The sequence below is a fragment of the Notolabrus celidotus genome, chromosome 6 (assembly GCF_009762535.1).
Source record: "Notolabrus celidotus isolate fNotCel1 chromosome 6, fNotCel1.pri, whole genome shotgun sequence".
In the NCBI taxonomy this organism is placed as follows: Eukaryota; Metazoa; Chordata; class Actinopteri; order Labriformes; family Labridae; genus Notolabrus; species Notolabrus celidotus.
The window spans coordinates 22,330,337-22,350,078 of record NC_048277.1 but is presented as its reverse complement, the minus strand read 5'-3'; the positions used below and the strand labels follow the sequence as shown (position 1 = coordinate 22,350,078).

Here is a 19,742-nt window from a genome sequence, read left to right as displayed (position 1 = left end):
GGTTTACTTTATAACAAAAATAAGTTAATGAGTTAGTTAATAAGTTAATTTTTATAATGCAAAGGTAGTATTAATACATTACCTGGGGCAATACAGAAGAACTTTGAACTCATCCAACAGGACATGAAAAAGCCAAGCTCCTACTGACTTACTGGTAGGAGGGGAATTATTCCCTCACCTTTGTTTGACACACCTTCATGGGCGGATTATTTATGTAGCAATCTAAAGAAGCCCATGAACAGCTACTGATATGCTTATAGTGTAACCTGCATTGATAACTTGGGATCAACTGCATTCGCCTCGCCAGGGGAAATGGCTTTTGCAAGATTTTTGAGGGGCCACAGGAGTTTAGGGAGCCTTTTACTCATCCTCGTTGGAATGTTCTTTTCTCTGGTCCTATGGGGAGCCAGCATGAAGAGACAGGCACAGTTTGATCTGAGGACACCAAAGCAGTTTTCTCTTGATCTGCCAGGCTGTACAGCTATCGTCAGCGGAGACATACAGGGCAAAGTGAGAGAATTGGAAGCAATTCTTGGATCCAGAAAAGCAGATACTTCTTTAACTGAGGACTTCTACCTCAAGTTGACAAAGAACTGTGAGGATTATATTGAAGAAAGAGGATTTATCACAGCGCCCCTGAGTGAAGAGGAGAGAGATTTTCCCATTGCCTACTCCATGGTGATCCATGACAAGATTGAAATGTTTGAGCGACTCCTGCGAGCCATTTACACTCCTCAGAACATCTACTGTATACACGTAGACCAGAAATCTTCAGAAGAATTTCAAAAGGCTGTAGAGGTGATAGTGTCCTGCTTTCCGAATGTGTTTATAGCAAGCAAATTGGAGAGAGTGGTGTACGCCTCTTGGTTCCGAGTACAGGCGGATTTGAACTGCATGGAAGATCTGCTCAACTCAAAAGTCCAGTGGAGTTACATGCTGAACACCTGTGGGACAGACTTCCCCATCAAAACCAACAGAGAAATGGTCCAAGCACTGAAGGCGCTTCGTGGGAAAAACAGCATGGAGTCTGAGCCTGCAAGTGACGCCAAAGCTGGACGTTGGATTTATCATCACAATGTCACCGACACTGTAGAACGAACAACTGTGACGAAAAGCCCTCCACCTATAAGCAGCCCCATGTTCTCAGGCAACGCTTACTTTGTGGTTACAAGAGCTTTTGTGGAGCATGTGATGCAGGACGGAGAGGTTCAGAGACTGATGGAGTGGGAAAAGGACACAAACAGCCCTGATGAGAGCCTTTGGGCCACCTTGCAGAGGATGCCTTCTGTCCCTGGATCAGTACCCACTAACAAGAAGTATGATGTATCAGACATGCTTGCCCTCCCTCGTGTGGTGAAATGGGGATATTTGGCAGGAGACATGAGAAAAGGGGCTCCCTACTATCCTTGCTCTGGGGTCTACAGGAGATCAGTTTGTGTTTATGGAGTTGGAGATCTTCAATGGCTCCTAAATCAACAGCAGCTCTTTGCTAATAAGTTTGATCCTGCGGTTGATGATTTGGTTATTCGGTGTTTAGAGTCAGTTTTGCGTTTCAGAGCTTTAGACTATGATTAACTATCAACTCAACAATATTCCTATGATATATTGAGCTTTAAATTCATTTGAAAGATGAACTTAATGTACTAATTTACTGCATTGATATTTTTAAAACTACATTCATTTATTGACATAATATTCTTAACTTTTACTGAAAGTTTGAGATTTTTTTTTACTGTTATTTCAAAATTGTCTTGGAACTCAATTTTTACAACTGTTCAAAGGCGGAAGGAATATTGTCTGGGGCAGAGTATTGTATTTTAATATTGTCAGGATACTGGCATTCTACTTACTATTGCCTTTACTCTGAGGAAAGGCATTGTTCCTCTCCAAAGATTAAGTGTTTTGCTCCTGGTCCCACCGCTGATCAAAGGAGGCCGAAAGCAGGAGCGCAGAGGATGGACAAAACACCTCCAGGAAAGGTGCCTAGAAGTTCCTGAAAACCAGGTTTCCCAAATGTGCAGGTGGTCGCCTGCAGAGTTTTTAAAGTGTGTTATTTCAGTTTAATCTGTATTTATTGTGCCATCTAGTGGCGTCTAAGTGGAAATGACACATTAAAAGTTTTTATTTCATATCATGTAATTCAGTTTGATTATTTCAGTTTTCTCAAACATGAGTTTTTGTTTTTTTGTTCTAATGTTTTCTTATACCTGTTTTTTTTTACCAGTGCACTTAATGGATGAAATAATAAAATGAGTAAGTAAATAAATAAATCAAACAAAACTTAACAATGTTGTGGATCCACGACTTTACTGAGAGGTAATGTTATAATAAGACCTACATTTTTTGCTTCAGATTGTTGCTCTCAGATATTCTCCCTCCTTAATTCAGAGGGCACATTCAAGTGAGGGGCAAAAAATAAACCTTTATTTTCCCCAGGCAAGATTTAACAGTGAACGGTGAAAAAAGGTGCCTTCAAAAAATGGTGTTTTATGAAATGCCACTCAATAGGCCAGAGTCCTAAAACTCATTTTAAAATCAGAGCAACCATAAAAATATATTAATCTCTCTCCTTTGTCACCTTTTGAATATAAATATATATTTAAATGTAATAAAGCAGAACATGCATCAACCATTTGTAACAGAGTGCCTTAAATAACGCTTAGATATAACAGTTACTGGAGAACACCCATAAGCTTAAGTTCATTAGGATATACCAGCAGTACATAAAAAAAGATTTAAAACATTTCAGACAGATTGTGGAAAAACGCTGAGAATCAAGCAGTGAAAAGTTCCAACAATGAAACAGGTAGCATCATTTCATAAAGGCACTTTCATGATGCAAAGAGCTAAGTCTCCAGTCGTGTTGCCCAGAACAGAAACATTAGAGTGGCTGCGCTTCTAAACATTCTTCATCGCTCTCCTCCTTCTCCTCCTCCACATCTTTGTAGTGCGAGCAGGGTCACTCTGGAACGGCAGCCGCTGCCACCTCCACTTTGCTGTTCATGTCCTTATCGATTCTGGGGACAAAGTCGATATCATCAGACAGCCGTGGGATTTCAGCAATAAATGTTAAAACTCAAAGTTGTGACAGATCTTTAATTTGATTGTTATGTTCATGCCATCACCAGAATGATTCTTTGTGTGGCAGAGTATTTGTACTCTGATTTAACGGGTGTATTATCCCTACAAATCACAACCTTTTTGCTATGTTATCTTGTACAACGTAACACATTGACATGACACTATTTCCTTTGACTGAAGGGCTTTAAATATTAGTTATTAGTATAATTATGAGAGTCCTCAGACAAATGCATTAGGTGTTTTCTTCAGAGGTGCAGGTTGGCCTTGCAGTTTCAACAGGAGCTCCATGCACGGAGTCTACAGTCTTCTTCCAGGCGGTGGCCACCGCCTGTTGACTGCATGTCCTCCCCCACTCTACTCCCCAAATTTCCTGTCCTCTCTGTGGCTGTCCTGCTTAATAAAAGCAAAAATGCCCTACAAAATAACCTTTAACCCTCCTGTTATGTTGCAGGTCAAATTGACCTTTTTAAAAGTCTATTTTAGACAATATATGCCTTCCAAACCAGTTAAATGCAGCACAAAAACCTGGGCAGCATGTGACAGAAGAAGTGTCGTGTTAATTTATCAACATCACTTCATAAAGAAAAAAATATTCAAAATGTAAAATAAAATAAACAAAAATCAATGTCATGTAAAACTATTGTAATTATAGGTCTTTCCAATATACATTAAAAAAAGCATTATTTTAAATGAAAAACGAGTGAGTTATCCTCATTGAACCATGATCTGTGAGAATTAAAGAACACCAATGGACTAAATCTTGATTTGAATGCTTAGTAATGGAGTTAAAAATTAGATTAAAAAATGTTTATTGGGATTTTTTGGGGTTCTGACACTTTTGGATAGTTGAATATGCCCCGGGTCAAATTGACCCAGGAACATTATTGCTGTTCCAGAGAAGCGAACATAACAGGAGGGTTAAAACGTGTTTCTTTCAGTGTGTATCAATAAATATATAAAATATAAGGATACTGACTGCTTTCATTATCTGCAATAGGGATAGACCGATTATCGACAGGGCCGATTATCGGCGCCGATATTCGGCATTTTGACGCATATCGGCATCAGCCTTTTTTTAGAAATCCGACGACCGATAAGAGATCAATTTTAAACTGGGTTTCTCATCACAGGGGACAAGCTGAGCAGCATCTGTTGTGGCCCCTAAAACTACTAGTGATTAAAAACACATTCAACCCCACTCTAAAAAAACTGAAATATCCCCATAAAACAAAGATAAGTGAAAGATTAACATTTCAGTTATATTGAAATTTTGGAAAACTTTATTTACTGTAGAAAACTTTAGGGAGCTATTTATTTTTTTAAGTTTTCATTTAACTTTACTAGACATGCTGCTGAGCCTGGGAGTTCCCTGCACTTTGTGTTAGAATTTTAAAACGAAGATGTCTATTGTCTAAGATAAAAAAAAACCTTCAACATCTTGCAAATCTGAAAAGCTGTTTAATAAACATATGCTTAAAGGCATTTAAACAAAGTCAAGTGTTGGAGTTTGTATTATTAAAAATTTTGACAACAATATTTTCCCTTTTACTTCAAATAAATATCGGCTCCAAATATTGGTTATCGGCCTCCTTGAATACTAATAATCGGTATCGGCCCTGAAAAAAAACATATATTTCTATCTCTAATCTGCAATGCACTAAAAATACCTGTGGACCTCTTTAAGTAAACATATAGCCATGTTTGATTATTTGGTGAGAAAAAACTCAGCTACATCTATAAAGCAAGTTGTGATAATCAGGTGTATTTGTCGCTCAGAAAGCCTGCGTTTTTTTTTCACTCAGTACAGGATGTCCTTTCAAAACATTGTGCTTATTACTTTTCTAAAACTCAACAACCCACCCATGACTGCAAATGAATGACCTCAGCAGCTGCACACTCACAGCTTATCAGTAATGAGCAGAATATTTTCGTGTGAGGCAATAGCTAAACATCAGCAGTGAGTGGGTATGCAGTGAGTCATGCAGAGAGCTGTGAGTGTGGACAAGGCAAGTGTTCAGTGAGTTACTGAAGAGAACCATGTGAGGACTTGGTTACGGTACAACCACACACCACAGTGACTAAGACAAGCTACTTCCTCGTGTTCCCACCCTAGTCAGTCGAACGAACATGAACAAACTTACCCAGCATCAACCACATCAAAATCTAAACCTGGTTTTAAAAGACACATGCAAGAAAGAGATTATACCTCATGCCCCGAATTTAATATCAGATAGCAGCTATTTAATCATCCACAGCAAAACTAGTGTCTTTCCTTGATTTGTGATTCTTTAAGCAGCCAGCTCAAATACTATGAAGCTACATGGTTTGAAACCACATACAGGTAACTGATATTATTTTGAGGCAGTAAATAAAGAACAAATTGAAGTGGATTGGCTTTGAGATGAACCTCACAGAATTGGCTCAGAAATTGTATTAAGTGGGTTAAGCAATCACCAAGCCACCTATTTTTGGAAACCAATCAAACAGCCTCTGGGCCTTCTGTTTAGTAACATACTAACTCTACTGAGAGCCAAAAAGGCTAAATCATACGACTACCAAACAACACGGGGCGAAATAAGGTGAATTGGTGCATTTCTGAAAGCCAACGGATCATTTCATTGTTAGTTTTGTGAAATGCAGAAGAAAAAACAAAAGCTGAGACTGATCCTGGGTGAAAGTGCATATACCTTTTAGAGGTTTTCCTATTTTTTTCCTCGTCAAACCTTTAAGAAGGGGCAGGATAATGGGGTTCAGGAAAGAAGAAATACACAGCCAAAAGCAACCAAACATCCAAACAGGAACAACATTTGATAAAAATAAGTTTGTGTCAAAGTCTTTTGAAGAGTCACAAGGATAGATGATCTTCATCAGATTAAACCACATCCAGAAGAAATACTGCTTGAGCAATCAATCAGCATGACCTCCACAGTTATATGAGCAGATGTAAACACGAGAGAATGGAGAATGTGTTCTTTGATTGAAGTTAACACCTACTGAACTAAATCAACAGCAATTAGTTCAGGGGTGTTCAAAGAGATGTTACAAAAATCTTAGATCATTCTTGTGCTTGCCTAGTACAAGCTTGTACTTCACTTGGCTACAAGTTTAGATTACTCCCTTCTCCTTAATCACTAATGTTAGTACAACAATCATGTTACAGGCAGACAGTCCCATGATTCTGACTAATGAAAAATCCTGCCTGCAAATTGGTATTTTAACAAAAGCCTAATTTTTAACACCAGACGCCTCGTCTACACTGAGTACACAGGAAAAGCAGAATGTTGCTGTAACACCACCTACAGGTGAAGACCACACAGCACAGGATTAGTACGAACTAGAACTGTTTGAGCACGAGAATTAACTACAAAATTAACGAATTTGGAAACCAGTTTCATGAAAAGCAGCAAAGCTCATCAAAGGAATAACTTCAGTGGGCATTATTTCTTTATGCTTTGTACCACGAGTGGTGAGGATTGGCTGAAGTCTATACAAGGGAACATTTGGAAGGTGACCCATATAAGTTAAGGCATGTTCTAATGTCTGCATTCACCAGGTTAACTCAAAATACATTTTAAACAGCTTTAGCTCAATCTTGGCTTACTCTAACATTTATATACATATATATACATATTAGGGCTGTCAAACGATTCATTTTCTAGAATCACAATTAATGGCAATCTTTCCCTGGATCCTTCACAAGTACAGCAAATAATCTCACACAGTGTAACCGTGTCTCATCTCACATGATAAAGTAAGGCCATGTTGGATCGTCTGCAACAGAGCCGCCTGGACAACTTTGGCGAGGGGGAGAGGGGTTCTCTGCATCAGCTGTGAGCTCAGCTATCGGGTGGTATTTGAAACATACTCCGGGGTAACTCAGTTCACATTGACAGTAAACACAAATAACTGGTCTTGTAAGGTGCATTTCGACCAAGAGTTCAAGGGTCTTTTAGCCCCCAGAACTACTTTCCCCAGAACTAAAAGGTTCCTGTGCCCCCATTGTTGTCTGCGTTTCAACTGCGGGCCGAAGTCCTGGGTAGATTGTGTAAATCAGACCAGTGACGTATGGAGAGAAAAAATTATATTAAATGATGAAATGAAATCTTAATAAAGAACTAAACTAGTATGCATTCCCAGGAACTCCCTCTGTGTTTCAATGACTGTGTAAACTCCACAAACACCGTTACGTTCAACCGAAAGTCCCATGACCTTTGAAAAGTTCTACCTCCAAAGCACGGGCTTTTCAGGGGGGAGAACTAAATTACCCCGAACCAAATTTAGATCCTGGTTCCTCCAGTTGAAACGCACATAATTCAGGGTTAAGTCCCTAGTTCCGGGGTAAAGTTCCTGCAGTCGAAAAACACCTTTAGAGGGAACCATTAGGAAGGACTTTTAAAGCTGAACTTGCCATTCAAAAGACTCATTGCTTTATTCATTTCTGCTCAAAGAGGCTCGTTTCTTCAAGTCATCCACGACTGCTAGAAGCATTCAGCGGTTAGACTAGGTTTTTCACAGCGCCATATTCACTAGTCAAAGCCACGGTCAAGAACACAAGTCCAGCATGACCAACACAGAAAGAAGGCTCCACCTTGTGGCTCTATTTGAGACTGCAGTTATATCACATCTACATTTTGACTGTTGCAGCCAACTGTGGGTCATATCACAGACATATACTGTATTTTGAAGATCACAGAACATGCAAATATATCAAGGAATTTGCATTAACTGGATATTAACACATTCACTTTGACAGCCCCAATACATACATCATGTGAGTGTACTCAGTTTCTACTAACTGACATTGACATACTTGTATCATCTTATTTAAGAATTAAGTGCTCAAGACACTTAAATTCGTGAAGGCCTTAAACGTATTATCACCTTACTGATTTGACAGGACTTAACTTAATGAATGCTGATGTGTTTGTGTGGAACATACTTACTGTTTAATACAATCCGGTATGGACACATACTCCATTGGAACCAGTTCAGCGAGGTCTTTCAAGCTGAACACATACTTAATTTTCTGACTAAATTTTGAGCTGTGAAAAGAAGCAGAATATTTCACAATCTGAAAGTTGTCTAAGACATTCTTCATTTCATTATTCCAATGAATCTAAACATTAAAGTTACCTTATGAAAGGTTTTGTGAGTGCCAGCAGTGTGCGGATAAACCAAGAGGGATGAACAATTATCAAAGACTTCAAGTTCTTCCTTAACCTTTAGAGAAGCAAAGCAACAGTGTTTTTAATCACATCTTCTTGTAATGGGATTAGACTCTGTTGAAAGTATTAGATTTACTCACCTCCTATCAATCTGCTGATAACACTTTCTAAGCCAGCTGACCGTGGGCATCTTTTTCCGCGATGTCGCCCCGTTCAAATACACAATCATATAGTTCTCAGCAACCAAAAGTTCCAGTGTGCCGATGACATATCTGTGGGAGGAAAATTCCATTAGCGCTGGTGATAAAAATGATCGCTCACAAGGCCAGAGGAACTCAAATAAACACTCACTTGAATAAATTGTCCATGATGTATCTGTAATTTGGTTGATTGCTCTCAGGCATAAAGCACACAGCAAACACAATTATGGCATTCAAACCATCTCCATAGTAACCTAGAGGGACAGAACACAAGATAGAAATTGATGCTTCTGTTTTAATCAACTGTAACCCTCCTGTTATGTTCGTATCTCAGGAACAGCAATAATGTTCCGGGGTCAATTTGACCCGGGGCATATTTAATTATCCAAAAGTGCCAGAATCCCAAAAAATTCCAATAAACATTTTTTAAATCTTATTGTTAACTCCATTACTAACCATTTAAATCAATATCAAGTTCATTGGTGTTCTTTAATTCTCACAGATAGTGGTTCAATGAGGATGTCTCACTTGTTTTTAATGAAAAATTACATTACAACTTTTTGTATGTACATTGTAAAAAGACTTAAATATAAAGACAATAGTTTTACATGACATAGATTTTTGTTTATTTTATTTTGAATTTTTGTTTAATGAAGTGATGTTGATAAATTAACATGAGACACCTCTTCTGTCACATGCTGCCCAGATTTTTAGGCTGTTTTTAGCTGGTTTGGAAGGCATATATTGCCTAAAATGCGAAATGAACCATTTTAATTTTATACGTTGATTTGACCTATTAAGCCAAGCAGAAGACGGATCATACCAAAAAATACTTTTAGCACTTTTTTTTAGACTAAAAAGGGTAAATTTGACCCACAACATAACAGGAGGGTTAATTGTAGAATATTTTTACTAAATGTTTCGAATACGAAAAGATTTTCTGATTTAAACCAACTGACCTCCGTGGCTGATGACCTTCTTGTAAGGTTCAATTGCCTTCATGTCCACTCTGTGTTCCTGCTCTCCAATACGAAACACCCTCCAGCGTCGACCTTCCTCCCTCTCGTCTGCAGCTGAGTACTCCTGCACTGACTCCATACCCTTCTGTAGCAGCTCTGTGTTTTTTGGCTTGGGGAGATCATCTGAAGAAGAAAAGAGACTTTAAAACACACAGCCTGGATAAAATATCCCCTGGATGTAATGTGATGTCATCCAATCAGATTCATTTTGATTGTAATATTTCAGATCACTGAATAAATCAGAATTGAACTTTTCAATACATGCATTTTAATCAACCAAAATTAACATAGCACTGAATTGTTCTGCTGTTATTGTCTGTATCTGGGGGGCATGCCTTCTCTCTGAATCAACATCAACAATCACATTGTGACTTTTAATTCTCTCTTTCCTTTAAGGTCATCAATCCCCAACATGTGGTACTCTATATGAGCTTATCATGTCTCTGTTCTGTACACAGAATATGGTGTCAAGAACTCTCACATACACAGCAAAAGATGTAAAGAACATCCCAGACGGACTTCTGTGCATCTTTTGTGGGATGTGTGTGACAGTGAAGTGATGAAATGATCATGTTTCTTAAGCATGCAACAAGCAGAATCCAAACCAAGACAAGTGCAACCAAATCACACCAACACGTTTTCATGGGGATGTTTCCTAAACAAAGAGAATCAAACCTGCTTTTCTATGTACACACACACAGTATGATCCATATGTACAGATGCAGTCTGACTGTAACTAGTAAGATTGAAATCCTGTATTGACTAAACTTCTAAAATAACCATTGATGATGCTTTTTGTCATAGTACTGTGCCTCAAGTTTAAATTTGGAGTTTGTGTCTTTAATGTCTGTCTTTAGTATTTACATTTTTCTGTTATCTTATTATTAATCCTTCATTCTCCACTCGCTTTGTGTGTGTGTGCGCTTATTTTTGTCTTGTTATTCTGCAACGCCCGAGTTTCCACTTATAAAATGGGTCAATAGGTGTTAATTAAGCCCATTGATTCCCACTCATAGACATTACCTGGGAGGGTCACCCAAGTATATTTGCTAAACATCTTTACAATTTTTCCCTTTTGTCATCCCCAGTCACTGAACCAGGCATCCCTTGTTGCTCTCTGCCCCTCATGCCTGATCACGTGCAGTGCCTGACACATGCTCCTCTGCAGGTGATCAGAGAGAGAGAGAGAGAGAGAGAGAGAGAGAGAGAGAGAGAGAGAGAGAGAGAGAGAGAGAGAGAGAGAGAGAGAGAGAGAGAGAGAGAGAGAGAGAGAGAGAGAGAGAGAGAGAGAGAGAGAGAGAGACAGATGTTTGTAATTTTGTGTTTTATTTCTTTTTAAGCTTTAGCAATGATTACGTATGTTTTCCATGTTAATAAAGCCCTTTGAATTGAATTGAATTGAGAGACAGAGAGAGAGACAGAGAGTGGGAGGAGAGAACCTACATCATGCCTCCCTCTCCTGTTTTCAAGTGCTGACTGAAGTCTAACATCTCATGTTACATATGAACCTTCTTATTGTGTGGCTGTTGTGCAGCTGGGAGTTGCCAATGACATTTTTTAGCACTTTGTTCAAGGTGGGATTTCCTGCTGTATTCAGTGATCTAGATCAGGGGTTCCCAAACTTTTCAGCCCAGAACCCCCAAAATATATGTGCAAAAGACTTGCGACCCCCCACTGCCCCTCAAAGTGATTTAATGTGGCTTCATTTAGCTGGTCTGCAGAATATTAGGCTACCTATATGAGCATGTGGTTGTGTTTCCTGTGCCTTTATGAATTAACCTACTACTACGTCATCTGACAAAAAGAAAGGCAGAAAACTCATTACATTTTCTATTTTCAAGGTTTTATTTCAAGTTTAGCAACTATTTTTGTTGATATGTTTTACTATAATGGGTAAAATTTACTATTTTTAGATAGCTTAAAAAAAAAAACATTCCAGAAGACATCTCACAACCACTCGTTTGTGTCTCACGACCCCCCAGAGGGTCCCGACCCACACTTTGGGAACCCCTGATCTAGATTATTTGGTTCAGCTCAGCAATAAGAGCCAGCTCTTTCTGCTCCCAAATGGCTCTTAATAGTACCAGTTTGGCTTTTATTAAATCAGCCATTTGTATCAATGTTTGAACCTATGATATTTGTAATTATACTTGTCTACCTTTCCCCGTACAAGAGTCGGCTCTTGGAGCCGAGTCGTTTGTGCGTGACCAACACATCACTACATTTGGAACTCTCTTTTTGGTTTTGGTTGGGAAATGCTACAGCGTTAACAAGCCTTGTCTATAGATGGATCACCTGGTGTGATAATGTAATATCAGTGAATGATTTCAAAACATGAGTCAAGTTGTTTGTAAACACAAAAAGCTGTTTGTTAAACTAACTCAGTAATTAAATTAATAGATAGATGAAAACGGTTTATTCTGTATTTTTTGTAATGTACGCCTCCTTGTTAAATGTTGGAAGTGTGATAGAAGTGTATGCTAGCGTCTGTCTAATATCTGACAACTTCAGCATTACTGTGCAGATAAAACCACTTCCTAACCGACAAGATGTGACTGATTATTTCAGCAGAGTGAAAAGTTTCATGGAAAGGAAAAATGACATGCACAAAACCATGAACTGAAAAGTGAATGGCATGAAACACAAAACCTCCCCATGATTTGTTTGAACCCTGAAGACAGAACATAATCTGGACAGTAGGGGTTGATTGACTCATGGTTGGCAGAAGAAAAAAAAAAGCGAGGGGGAGGGCTGTCCACGAGACCTTACCACTAGGAAGAGAGAAACCTGTAGCTGGCCTGCAGCCTGTTTCCAGGCAGAGAATGGAAACAATTCTTCCATGCGAAAAAGAGGAAGGCAGCAGTGCGGAAACACAAAAACAACAAAGCACATTTTAACTACACTTAAGGCACTGAGCTTCCATTCCAAACCTGTGAAATCAAGAGCCAAATACGCAGAAGGATCCAAGAAGCAGAGGAAAAAATACATTGGTCCAATAACATATTATTCTATGAAGTATCTTTGCACCTCCAACCTCTCTTGTCAAACTTTCTGTATTAACAAACTAGAACAAACATGGTTATAATAAATCTGAAATCAATACTATGACAGAACTATGAGCCTACCTTCCCATTCAAACTCATTGCTGTTGTCTGAAGGTGTGTCCATGCCATCGAGGTCCAGCTCTGTACTTTCATCCAGGTCATCAGAGAGAAGAGAACTTTCACTGCGATCAAGTGTGAGACTGATGTCCGGCGCTGCAAGCTTCTTCTTCGCCCTCTTGCCATGATTCAATATATAGCCTAGGTTACAGGCAAAATCACATGTTCAGAGCCGTATACCCAAACCATGCATTCAAACATACAGTATATTTGATCAAGTGAATCTTTGAATAGATTTAGAAAAAAAGTGAACATGTCCATTAATGTTCTCTTCGCAATGCTCTGTGTACTGTTTTGTTTTCATTACCAGGTTCTCCCTCCTCAGAGGTTCCTGCAAAAAGCTCCTCATCAAGCTCCTCTTCCTCTGGGAGGGGTCTAAGAATCAAACATGGAGGTGATAAAGGCTTCTGCAAGGTGGTAATGTGAGTTTTTATATACAAACACGTGACACAAATCTAAGGATCAGGAGATCCATACAATATTAACAACAATATGAGTGATTGAGTGTACCGTGGGAAATCCTCATCCTGCCATTCTTCCTTAAGTACAACTCCTTCCATGCGAAGGCGGGCCTCTCTTGTGGCGACTGACTCTCTGCGTTCCAGGCTGGGAAGGGAAACACATAAAAAGATTTTGCCATCTTTTTTTTTTTTTTCAATGATCTTACATTGTAAATGGGCCTCTTGTACTATGAGTGTATTAAGAGGCTAGCAGAGATTATCCATGACAAAAGAAAAACCCCACATAATCGGTTATCTGTCAACAGTTGCTTGTGACTTGTACAATCCTCAAAGGATTATGGGAGAAACGCACACCAAGAGTCAAAGGCAACTTTTAGTTCATAGGTAATACAAAGTTACACTTTTAGAAATGTTACACTAGAGCATTCGATATACAAGTTGTGTAATCAAGGACCGACTGTGTGAGCTTGCTTTCACTTGTTTGAAGATGTATCTTTGAAATAAGGTCTATTTTAACAGCTGTAGGTGGGACATTGTGAAACGTTTCATATGAACTGGCTTTTCAGTTTATTGACTTATTTTAACATATAGATGAAACAGCTTCAGCCTCACATGGTGTAGCAAGTTACATGTATTAAAAAACATGTCCTGTGTCAGCTTTGTACTGAAGCCAGAAAACAGAAAACGTCTTGCTGTCAAAAGTATAACTTAACAACAGTCTTCTTAAACCTTTGGGAATTAAGATATACCTGCAGATCACAAACTAGTGTGGCTATTATTAATTAGCGACAAAAAAACCCTCATACAACCTCACTTCAAAAACAATGAAATATCCATTTAAGAAGCAGAACCGATGCTTGTCTCCTCGTCATATAACTGATAAACAACTGTTCGGCACTTTTAAAGTTTTTAAACATGTAGTTAGCAGCAGAGTCTGGTCATTTCTCCATAGCCCGTAGCAGTAAGAAGCCTCTTTTTGCCCTCAAGGGGGGCGTTCCATAAGTGTGTGAGGTGAAGTGAAAAACGATGCAATTGTAAACCACGACTTAAAATCCCCTCCCCTCAAAACCTCCCCTCCACGCCAAAACGGTGACAAAAAGTTGAAACGGAAAAACCAATCATTGAAAAAAAGAAAAATGTCATCCAAAAGAAAATCTGTCATTGAAAAAAAGTGACATCAAATAAATATATGATTGTCATTCAAAAACATATTAGAATGCAAAATAAATCTAGACATTAAATACTATAAAATTTGATTTCTGTGATTTTAACGTCAATAAAATGTTTTCAATGCCAATACCTCTTTTGATGCTTTTACAATCTTTTACAATACTAGTGTTTCAATGCCAATGTTTCTTTTTTCAATTTCATGCTGTGTTTTCAATGCCAAATTTTATTTTCAATACAAAACATTAAAGTCATCATTTTGCCTCCATAGATTTAGACATTGCTTTCTTGTATCAAAGCTATTCCTAGCTAAAAGCATGAAGCTGGTAAGTTTTGGGCAAAGTGTCCTGGTGGCTCAGATTATCACCATGATACCTGTGTTTCACCAGCCTCTGGCGAGGTGATGCTTAATGTTGTTCCTGTGCTAATCAATTCATCACTCAGAGTTATAGCCTGCTACTGGCCACCTAATCAGATCACAGGCTTCTTGAACAGCTTACAAGCTTGTGTTAAGGACTTACACGCTAATGCAGATCATGGTGTCTGTATCTTGACTGTACAGAGCTCCCCTTTGATGCAGTAATCACATACATGACTGTATTTGTGCTCCCAGACACAAAAACATTCAGGGTATTTGGTACCAAACATTTCATAATGTAGCCGTTAGCTTATGCATAGTGCTAACCCCCATATTATATCTGAAAGCCAACTGAGGGAGGTAGAGGAATATTGTTCCCTTAAAGAGAGCTCTTCAGTCCGATGGCACCGAGCTGCTTATAGGTGGAATCAACCCTATTAGGGAGACAAACAAATAACCTTTTAAAACTAAACTAAGCTACAATACGATTATTATTACTAAATAACTTAGAATTGGCTTCTTGGTAAACTAAACAATGGATTAAATAAATGAAGTGAACAATGCTTGTATCATTAAGACAGTGAGTCTATCCCACATACTTCATGCTTAGCTGTTTGTAAACAGTTCGGGACACATATGTGAAGATGAGAATCAGAGGGGTTTACAAAATTACAAAAGAGCAGTAAAAATTACATTTTTCTTGGGTCTTGGTTCATCCATTTTATAAAAGTACTATGATCCATTGTTTACTTCTTCTCAAAAAGTCTTCCCTTCTTACTAAACTCTTTCTGCGGTTTACGTCCACACATAGGTGTTTTTTGCGCCATCTTCAACATGATAATAAAGGTGGACGAATGCTGTAACGTTCTTTATTTAAAGCCAAATAGTGCCAGTGCTAGAACCGACTGTGAGGAGTCCTTGAGTTCCCCTGGCATGGCTGTGCTTCATACATTCACTACGGTTTGCAAATCTGTCAGTGTCAGATAAAGAGGGTGTAATGTTGGCTTTTAATGAAGCACACAACTAGTAAAGAGTTCTAATTCCTCTGTTCAAAAAAAACTTTGGGTTACTACACAGTTGATACATTGCAGCCAAGCGTGCCGGATACGGCCCTGGTGGTGAGGCTTTCAGCAGTGTGACTGCCCCCTGGTGGCTGGCTGCAGTATAGGTCAAAAAATCCGTCAGTCAAACTTTAAAAAATAAATACACGTCGTACGAATGTTTCTCACATCCGTATGCTGTGGTTATATGTAGTTAGTATTTGACTGTTTTGTGTCCAAGGCCTCTTTTTTCTGAAAAGTTTATTTTTCGTTAGTTATTAGAGTTTAAAAACGGGGTTTTACTTCCGGGTTTCCTTTGATTCACAGCCGCCGTAGAACGAAACTCCAAAGGGCACACAGCGTCTTGTGACCATAGACTGTAAAAAATATGGACGTAGGATCCGTGACGTCACCCATCTGTTTCTGAAGAGCTGTTTTGAGACCAATCGGCTGCGGCAGCCATATTGCTTCTGTCGAGCCAGTGTGACGTAAAGAGGCGGGCTTTGAGCCTCCTAGCCAACAGCTGCAGTGTTCCTGCAGGCAGCTGTGCCTCTCATTGGAAGACTAGTAATCTCAATATCTTCTAAATTACCGAATTAGAAAAAAATTCACCCCCCTCACAGTGAGAGGACATCGAGAAATTAGCTATTCAGACTACACTCATCTTTTGTACCAGGCTGTAAACATGTTTATTAATGCTGCAAAGATCGTCTTTTCCCCATTCATGTGTATGTGACTTCCGGTACTTCCGGAGCCAGCCTCAAGCGGATCCTCGATGAACTGCAGCTTCTAACACTTCCGCATTGGACTCATATTTTTAGACCGGAGGTTGCCGCTTGCTTGTGACGTTATGCTGTAGGGCGGAGCTTATTACAAAGGCTTCACAGGCTCTGGCTGCACAATGGCTGCGCCCAGGAGAGGGATTTTTTGGCTTCAGAACTGTACAACGGGAAGAGGCAGAGCAACGCTGTCCATTTTTATTTACAGTCTATGATTGCAGCATTTAATAGTTCAATAGAGAGAGAGAAATCCAGTGGGCATTTACAGGGCGTCTGTGAAACATGCTGAGATGTCACTCCCTCATGTTTAGATAACGCCACCTGGCTCTCAGGCGAGTTACGCTTTCATGTATTGATTAAACAACCTGACAGGGATCTTTACATACCGGTCATGAACAGTCCACCCTTGTTTGCGAACACACACACACACACACACACACACACACACACACACACACACACACACTGATCTGTCCTTGTCTATATAAATATGTAAAAGGCCAAATGATACATTACGCCCAGCTGTCCACAGATGTGGCTGTCACCTACTGAGGTCGGAGTGAATGACAGCCACAACTCTACAATACTGCTGGGTAAGAAACAGTTACTCAATATAGAACATTTCTGAAAGTTACTGTCAATATTTATATTAGAAATTCACTAATTCAAACAATGTTACTTTCACTAAGTGATTTCAGAATGCTTACACTGCTCAATAATGGATGCAAACGCATTTTTAAACCTTAGTTTTTATTTCTGTAACTACAAACTTTTAATTTCTTTTAACAAACCGAGTTTTAATAAAGTTTTGTGACTAAATTAACTTTCTTTCTTTCTTGATCTTAGATTTTAAAATATTTTATGTTTTCATGCTTATGTTTGTTTAATGTAATATTTTAAATTGGATATTTTCTGACAAGGTATGGCGTTATGGAATTAACCTGATATTGGATCTACAGTTAAATGTTGGGCATACGGGCACCCTGCGGGGGTGTCAAGAAGTCTGAGCCAGCTTCGGGGTGTGACTGGACACAGAAAAGATTCAATGTGTGAGTCTTAATCCTTGGGGAAAAGTTCTGAGATGAATCAAATGATTAAAGGTTCATTTCGGTTAAGATACAATCAGTTGTGATTCTGTGTCCGGTGGGACAGTAAGACTGTGCAAGTTACGGACTTCAGAGCTGTGAAGGGGGATGATTATTTATAATAATCCCTCCTAATTTAAATAAATAATAAAACCCAACACTACTTACTATGTACGTTAAGTTACATAAGTACAGAGAGAGAGAGAGAGAGAGAGAGAGAGAGAGAGAGAGAGAGAGAGAGAGAGAGAGAGAGAGAGAGAGAGAGAGTAGATCAAACATAACTGGCCGCATATAAAATGTAAATGTTTGAAGTGTTTTTGTTGATTGTCACTGTTCTGGTTTTTGTTTTTAACTCTGTAAAGCACTGTGAATTGCTCTTTGTATGATTGGTGCTTTATAAATAAACTTGCCTTGCCTTGTAGTTTGGTGTGATATTGTACAAGATATTTGATGAGATTTATGTTTGGCCCTGGCTGGACATTTAAAATCAAATTGTACTTCTGGTCCTGTTAGTGTCCACCTCTTCTATAAGACTCATTAAATACAATTCATACCATCTCAGCCTCAGTATCTACTTTAACTGGTTTTCTGGCAAGGCTTCAAATGTACAAATGCCAAAGGTTTGGAAAGGATTTTCCTTTTCTTCTGATATGAACTGCCTGTTTGTAGGTTAAGCAGTGATTTAGGAAAATGTAAGTAGACATGCTGAAGACTGGCTGCCCGATATATTCTAGATCCAGTGAAGGAAACAGCCGTTTTAACAGTACTGCTGTTTTGTGATTGGGGTTAAAAAGTTAAATTTTAGCCTGTAAGACAAGTCTTTTGTTTCCAGGAGCTGAACACAGCAAACAGCAGTGCCATCGGCAAGAACTCTGGAGAATCAGTGGCCTGTCAAACAACTCTCAATCTGGTACAAGGGAAACAGTCCGACATTTGAACACAGGCCAGCTGAAGAGCAATCAGCATTCCTGTAGTGAAGATGAACCTGAATAATACTTTTTTTAATGGCAACAAGTAGAGCAAACACACAAATGTGAATATCCATACCTTGCAATGGGTGTAGTTGGTGTGCGTGGCTGGGAGAGGCTCCCTGGTGTCGAGCTTCTAGCTCCCGGTTGTCTCTGCTCATTGTCTGGAGTTGTCCCTTCCTGTGGCGTACGTCTTGTTTTTATTGGACTCTCTTGAAGTGCCTCTTCGCCATTTTCCACTGTAGAAGCTGTGCTTTTTTGTAGTTCCCCTAATTCATCTTCGTCCCCCTCTCCCGACACTCCAGAAGACGAAGGGCTGGATGTCTTTCTGTTTCCCAGCTCTTCATGAGTCCTCCTGGTTGACACAAAATCTGGGCTACCTTTGTTCAGATTCATCTCATTTACACCCTTTAACACCGCGTCGCTCTCAATCACATCCGATGCCATACGTTTCTTCTTGTCGTCCTGCTGCTGGTAAAGCTGCTCAGGAGTCAATGAGTCCAACAAAGAGAGGCTTTACAAAACCAGTTTGCTTTCTAACATAGGTTGGGTTAGATAGCTGACTTTAGTGATGGCCGACGTGGTCGCTCTCGCCCGTTACACGGCTAAAGTTAGCCTAGTTGTTGACAGTCGGCTGAAGCATTTCTTATTAACTTACTTGTGTTAAATGTCACACAGGATGGACAGAAAGACAACTTTTCCAAATGCGTCACACTGACAGAACTAAGGAGTCCATAAGTTTGCTAGTTTTGCATAAATAGTGATATCCAGCGACCCTGCTGATAACTTTCCTCTCTCCTTTCCTTCCTTCCTCCCTTCCTTCCTTCCTTCAAGTCAAAATGTTCTGAGAACGTAACAAACGTTAGTCACGCTAGTGGCTAAAGTTAGCTAACTTTGGGTGTCTTTTGACAAGCTAGTGCTGTGCGCTGAACGCCGGTGTTAAACCACGAAGTTAATTCTGTCAACTACGAGGCAACAAAGGTACAAGAGTTCCATCCGTCCATGTAGAGTATTAACTCCAGATACCCAGGTCCAACTCCGCTATGTAGCCACAGAGGACGGTTGTTTGCTAAGAACGCTAACTAGCTAACTAACTGGCGCATTCTGTCTACGGTGCATTCAGGTGACGTCGGTATAATCGGAAAAATTGATTTCCGACTGGGGAAAAATCATATGCTCCGTTATAACCAGTGGTGGACAGTAACATAGGCGTCTCTAGACCATTTTGGGGGGTTCTGAAGCACTCCTAAATTGAATC

General features: G+C 39.4%; 2 protein-coding genes across 5 annotated transcripts; one reads left to right on the top strand and one right to left on the bottom strand.

Moving 5' to 3' along the window:
* The first annotated feature begins 349 nt into the window (after window positions 1-349).
* Window positions 350-1,623, top strand: gcnt3 (glucosaminyl (N-acetyl) transferase 3, mucin type). The gene has a single exon (XM_034686213.1). The coding sequence runs from the start codon at window positions 379-381 to the stop codon at window positions 1,573-1,575; it is 1,197 nt and encodes a 398-aa protein (XP_034542104.1). The 5' UTR covers window positions 350-378; the 3' UTR covers window positions 1,576-1,623.
* Window positions 1,624-2,286: 663 nt separating this feature from the next.
* bnip2 (BCL2 interacting protein 2) lies at window positions 2,287-19,613 on the bottom strand. Of its 4 annotated transcripts, XM_034685592.1 has the most exons (12): window positions 18,564-19,611; window positions 13,137-13,232; window positions 12,934-13,001; window positions 12,591-12,767; window positions 9,406-9,588; window positions 8,598-8,700; window positions 8,387-8,518; window positions 8,215-8,301; window positions 8,025-8,123; window positions 5,769-5,804; window positions 5,223-5,250; window positions 2,287-3,017 (listed from the first exon to the last, which is right to left on the bottom strand). In XM_034685592.1, exons 1-11 carry the CDS (start codon window positions 18,929-18,931, stop codon window positions 5,238-5,240), a joined length of 1,362 nt encoding a protein of 453 aa, XP_034541483.1. In that variant the 5' UTR covers window positions 18,932-19,611; the 3' UTR covers window positions 2,287-3,017; window positions 5,223-5,237. The 4 variants fall into 4 exon arrangements, with proteins under 4 accessions (XP_034541483.1, XP_034541481.1, XP_034541484.1 ...); XM_034685590.1 differs by lacking the exon at window positions 5,223-5,250; XM_034685593.1 differs by lacking the exon at window positions 5,769-5,804.
* Between the last annotated feature and the right edge of the window lie 129 nt (window positions 19,614-19,742).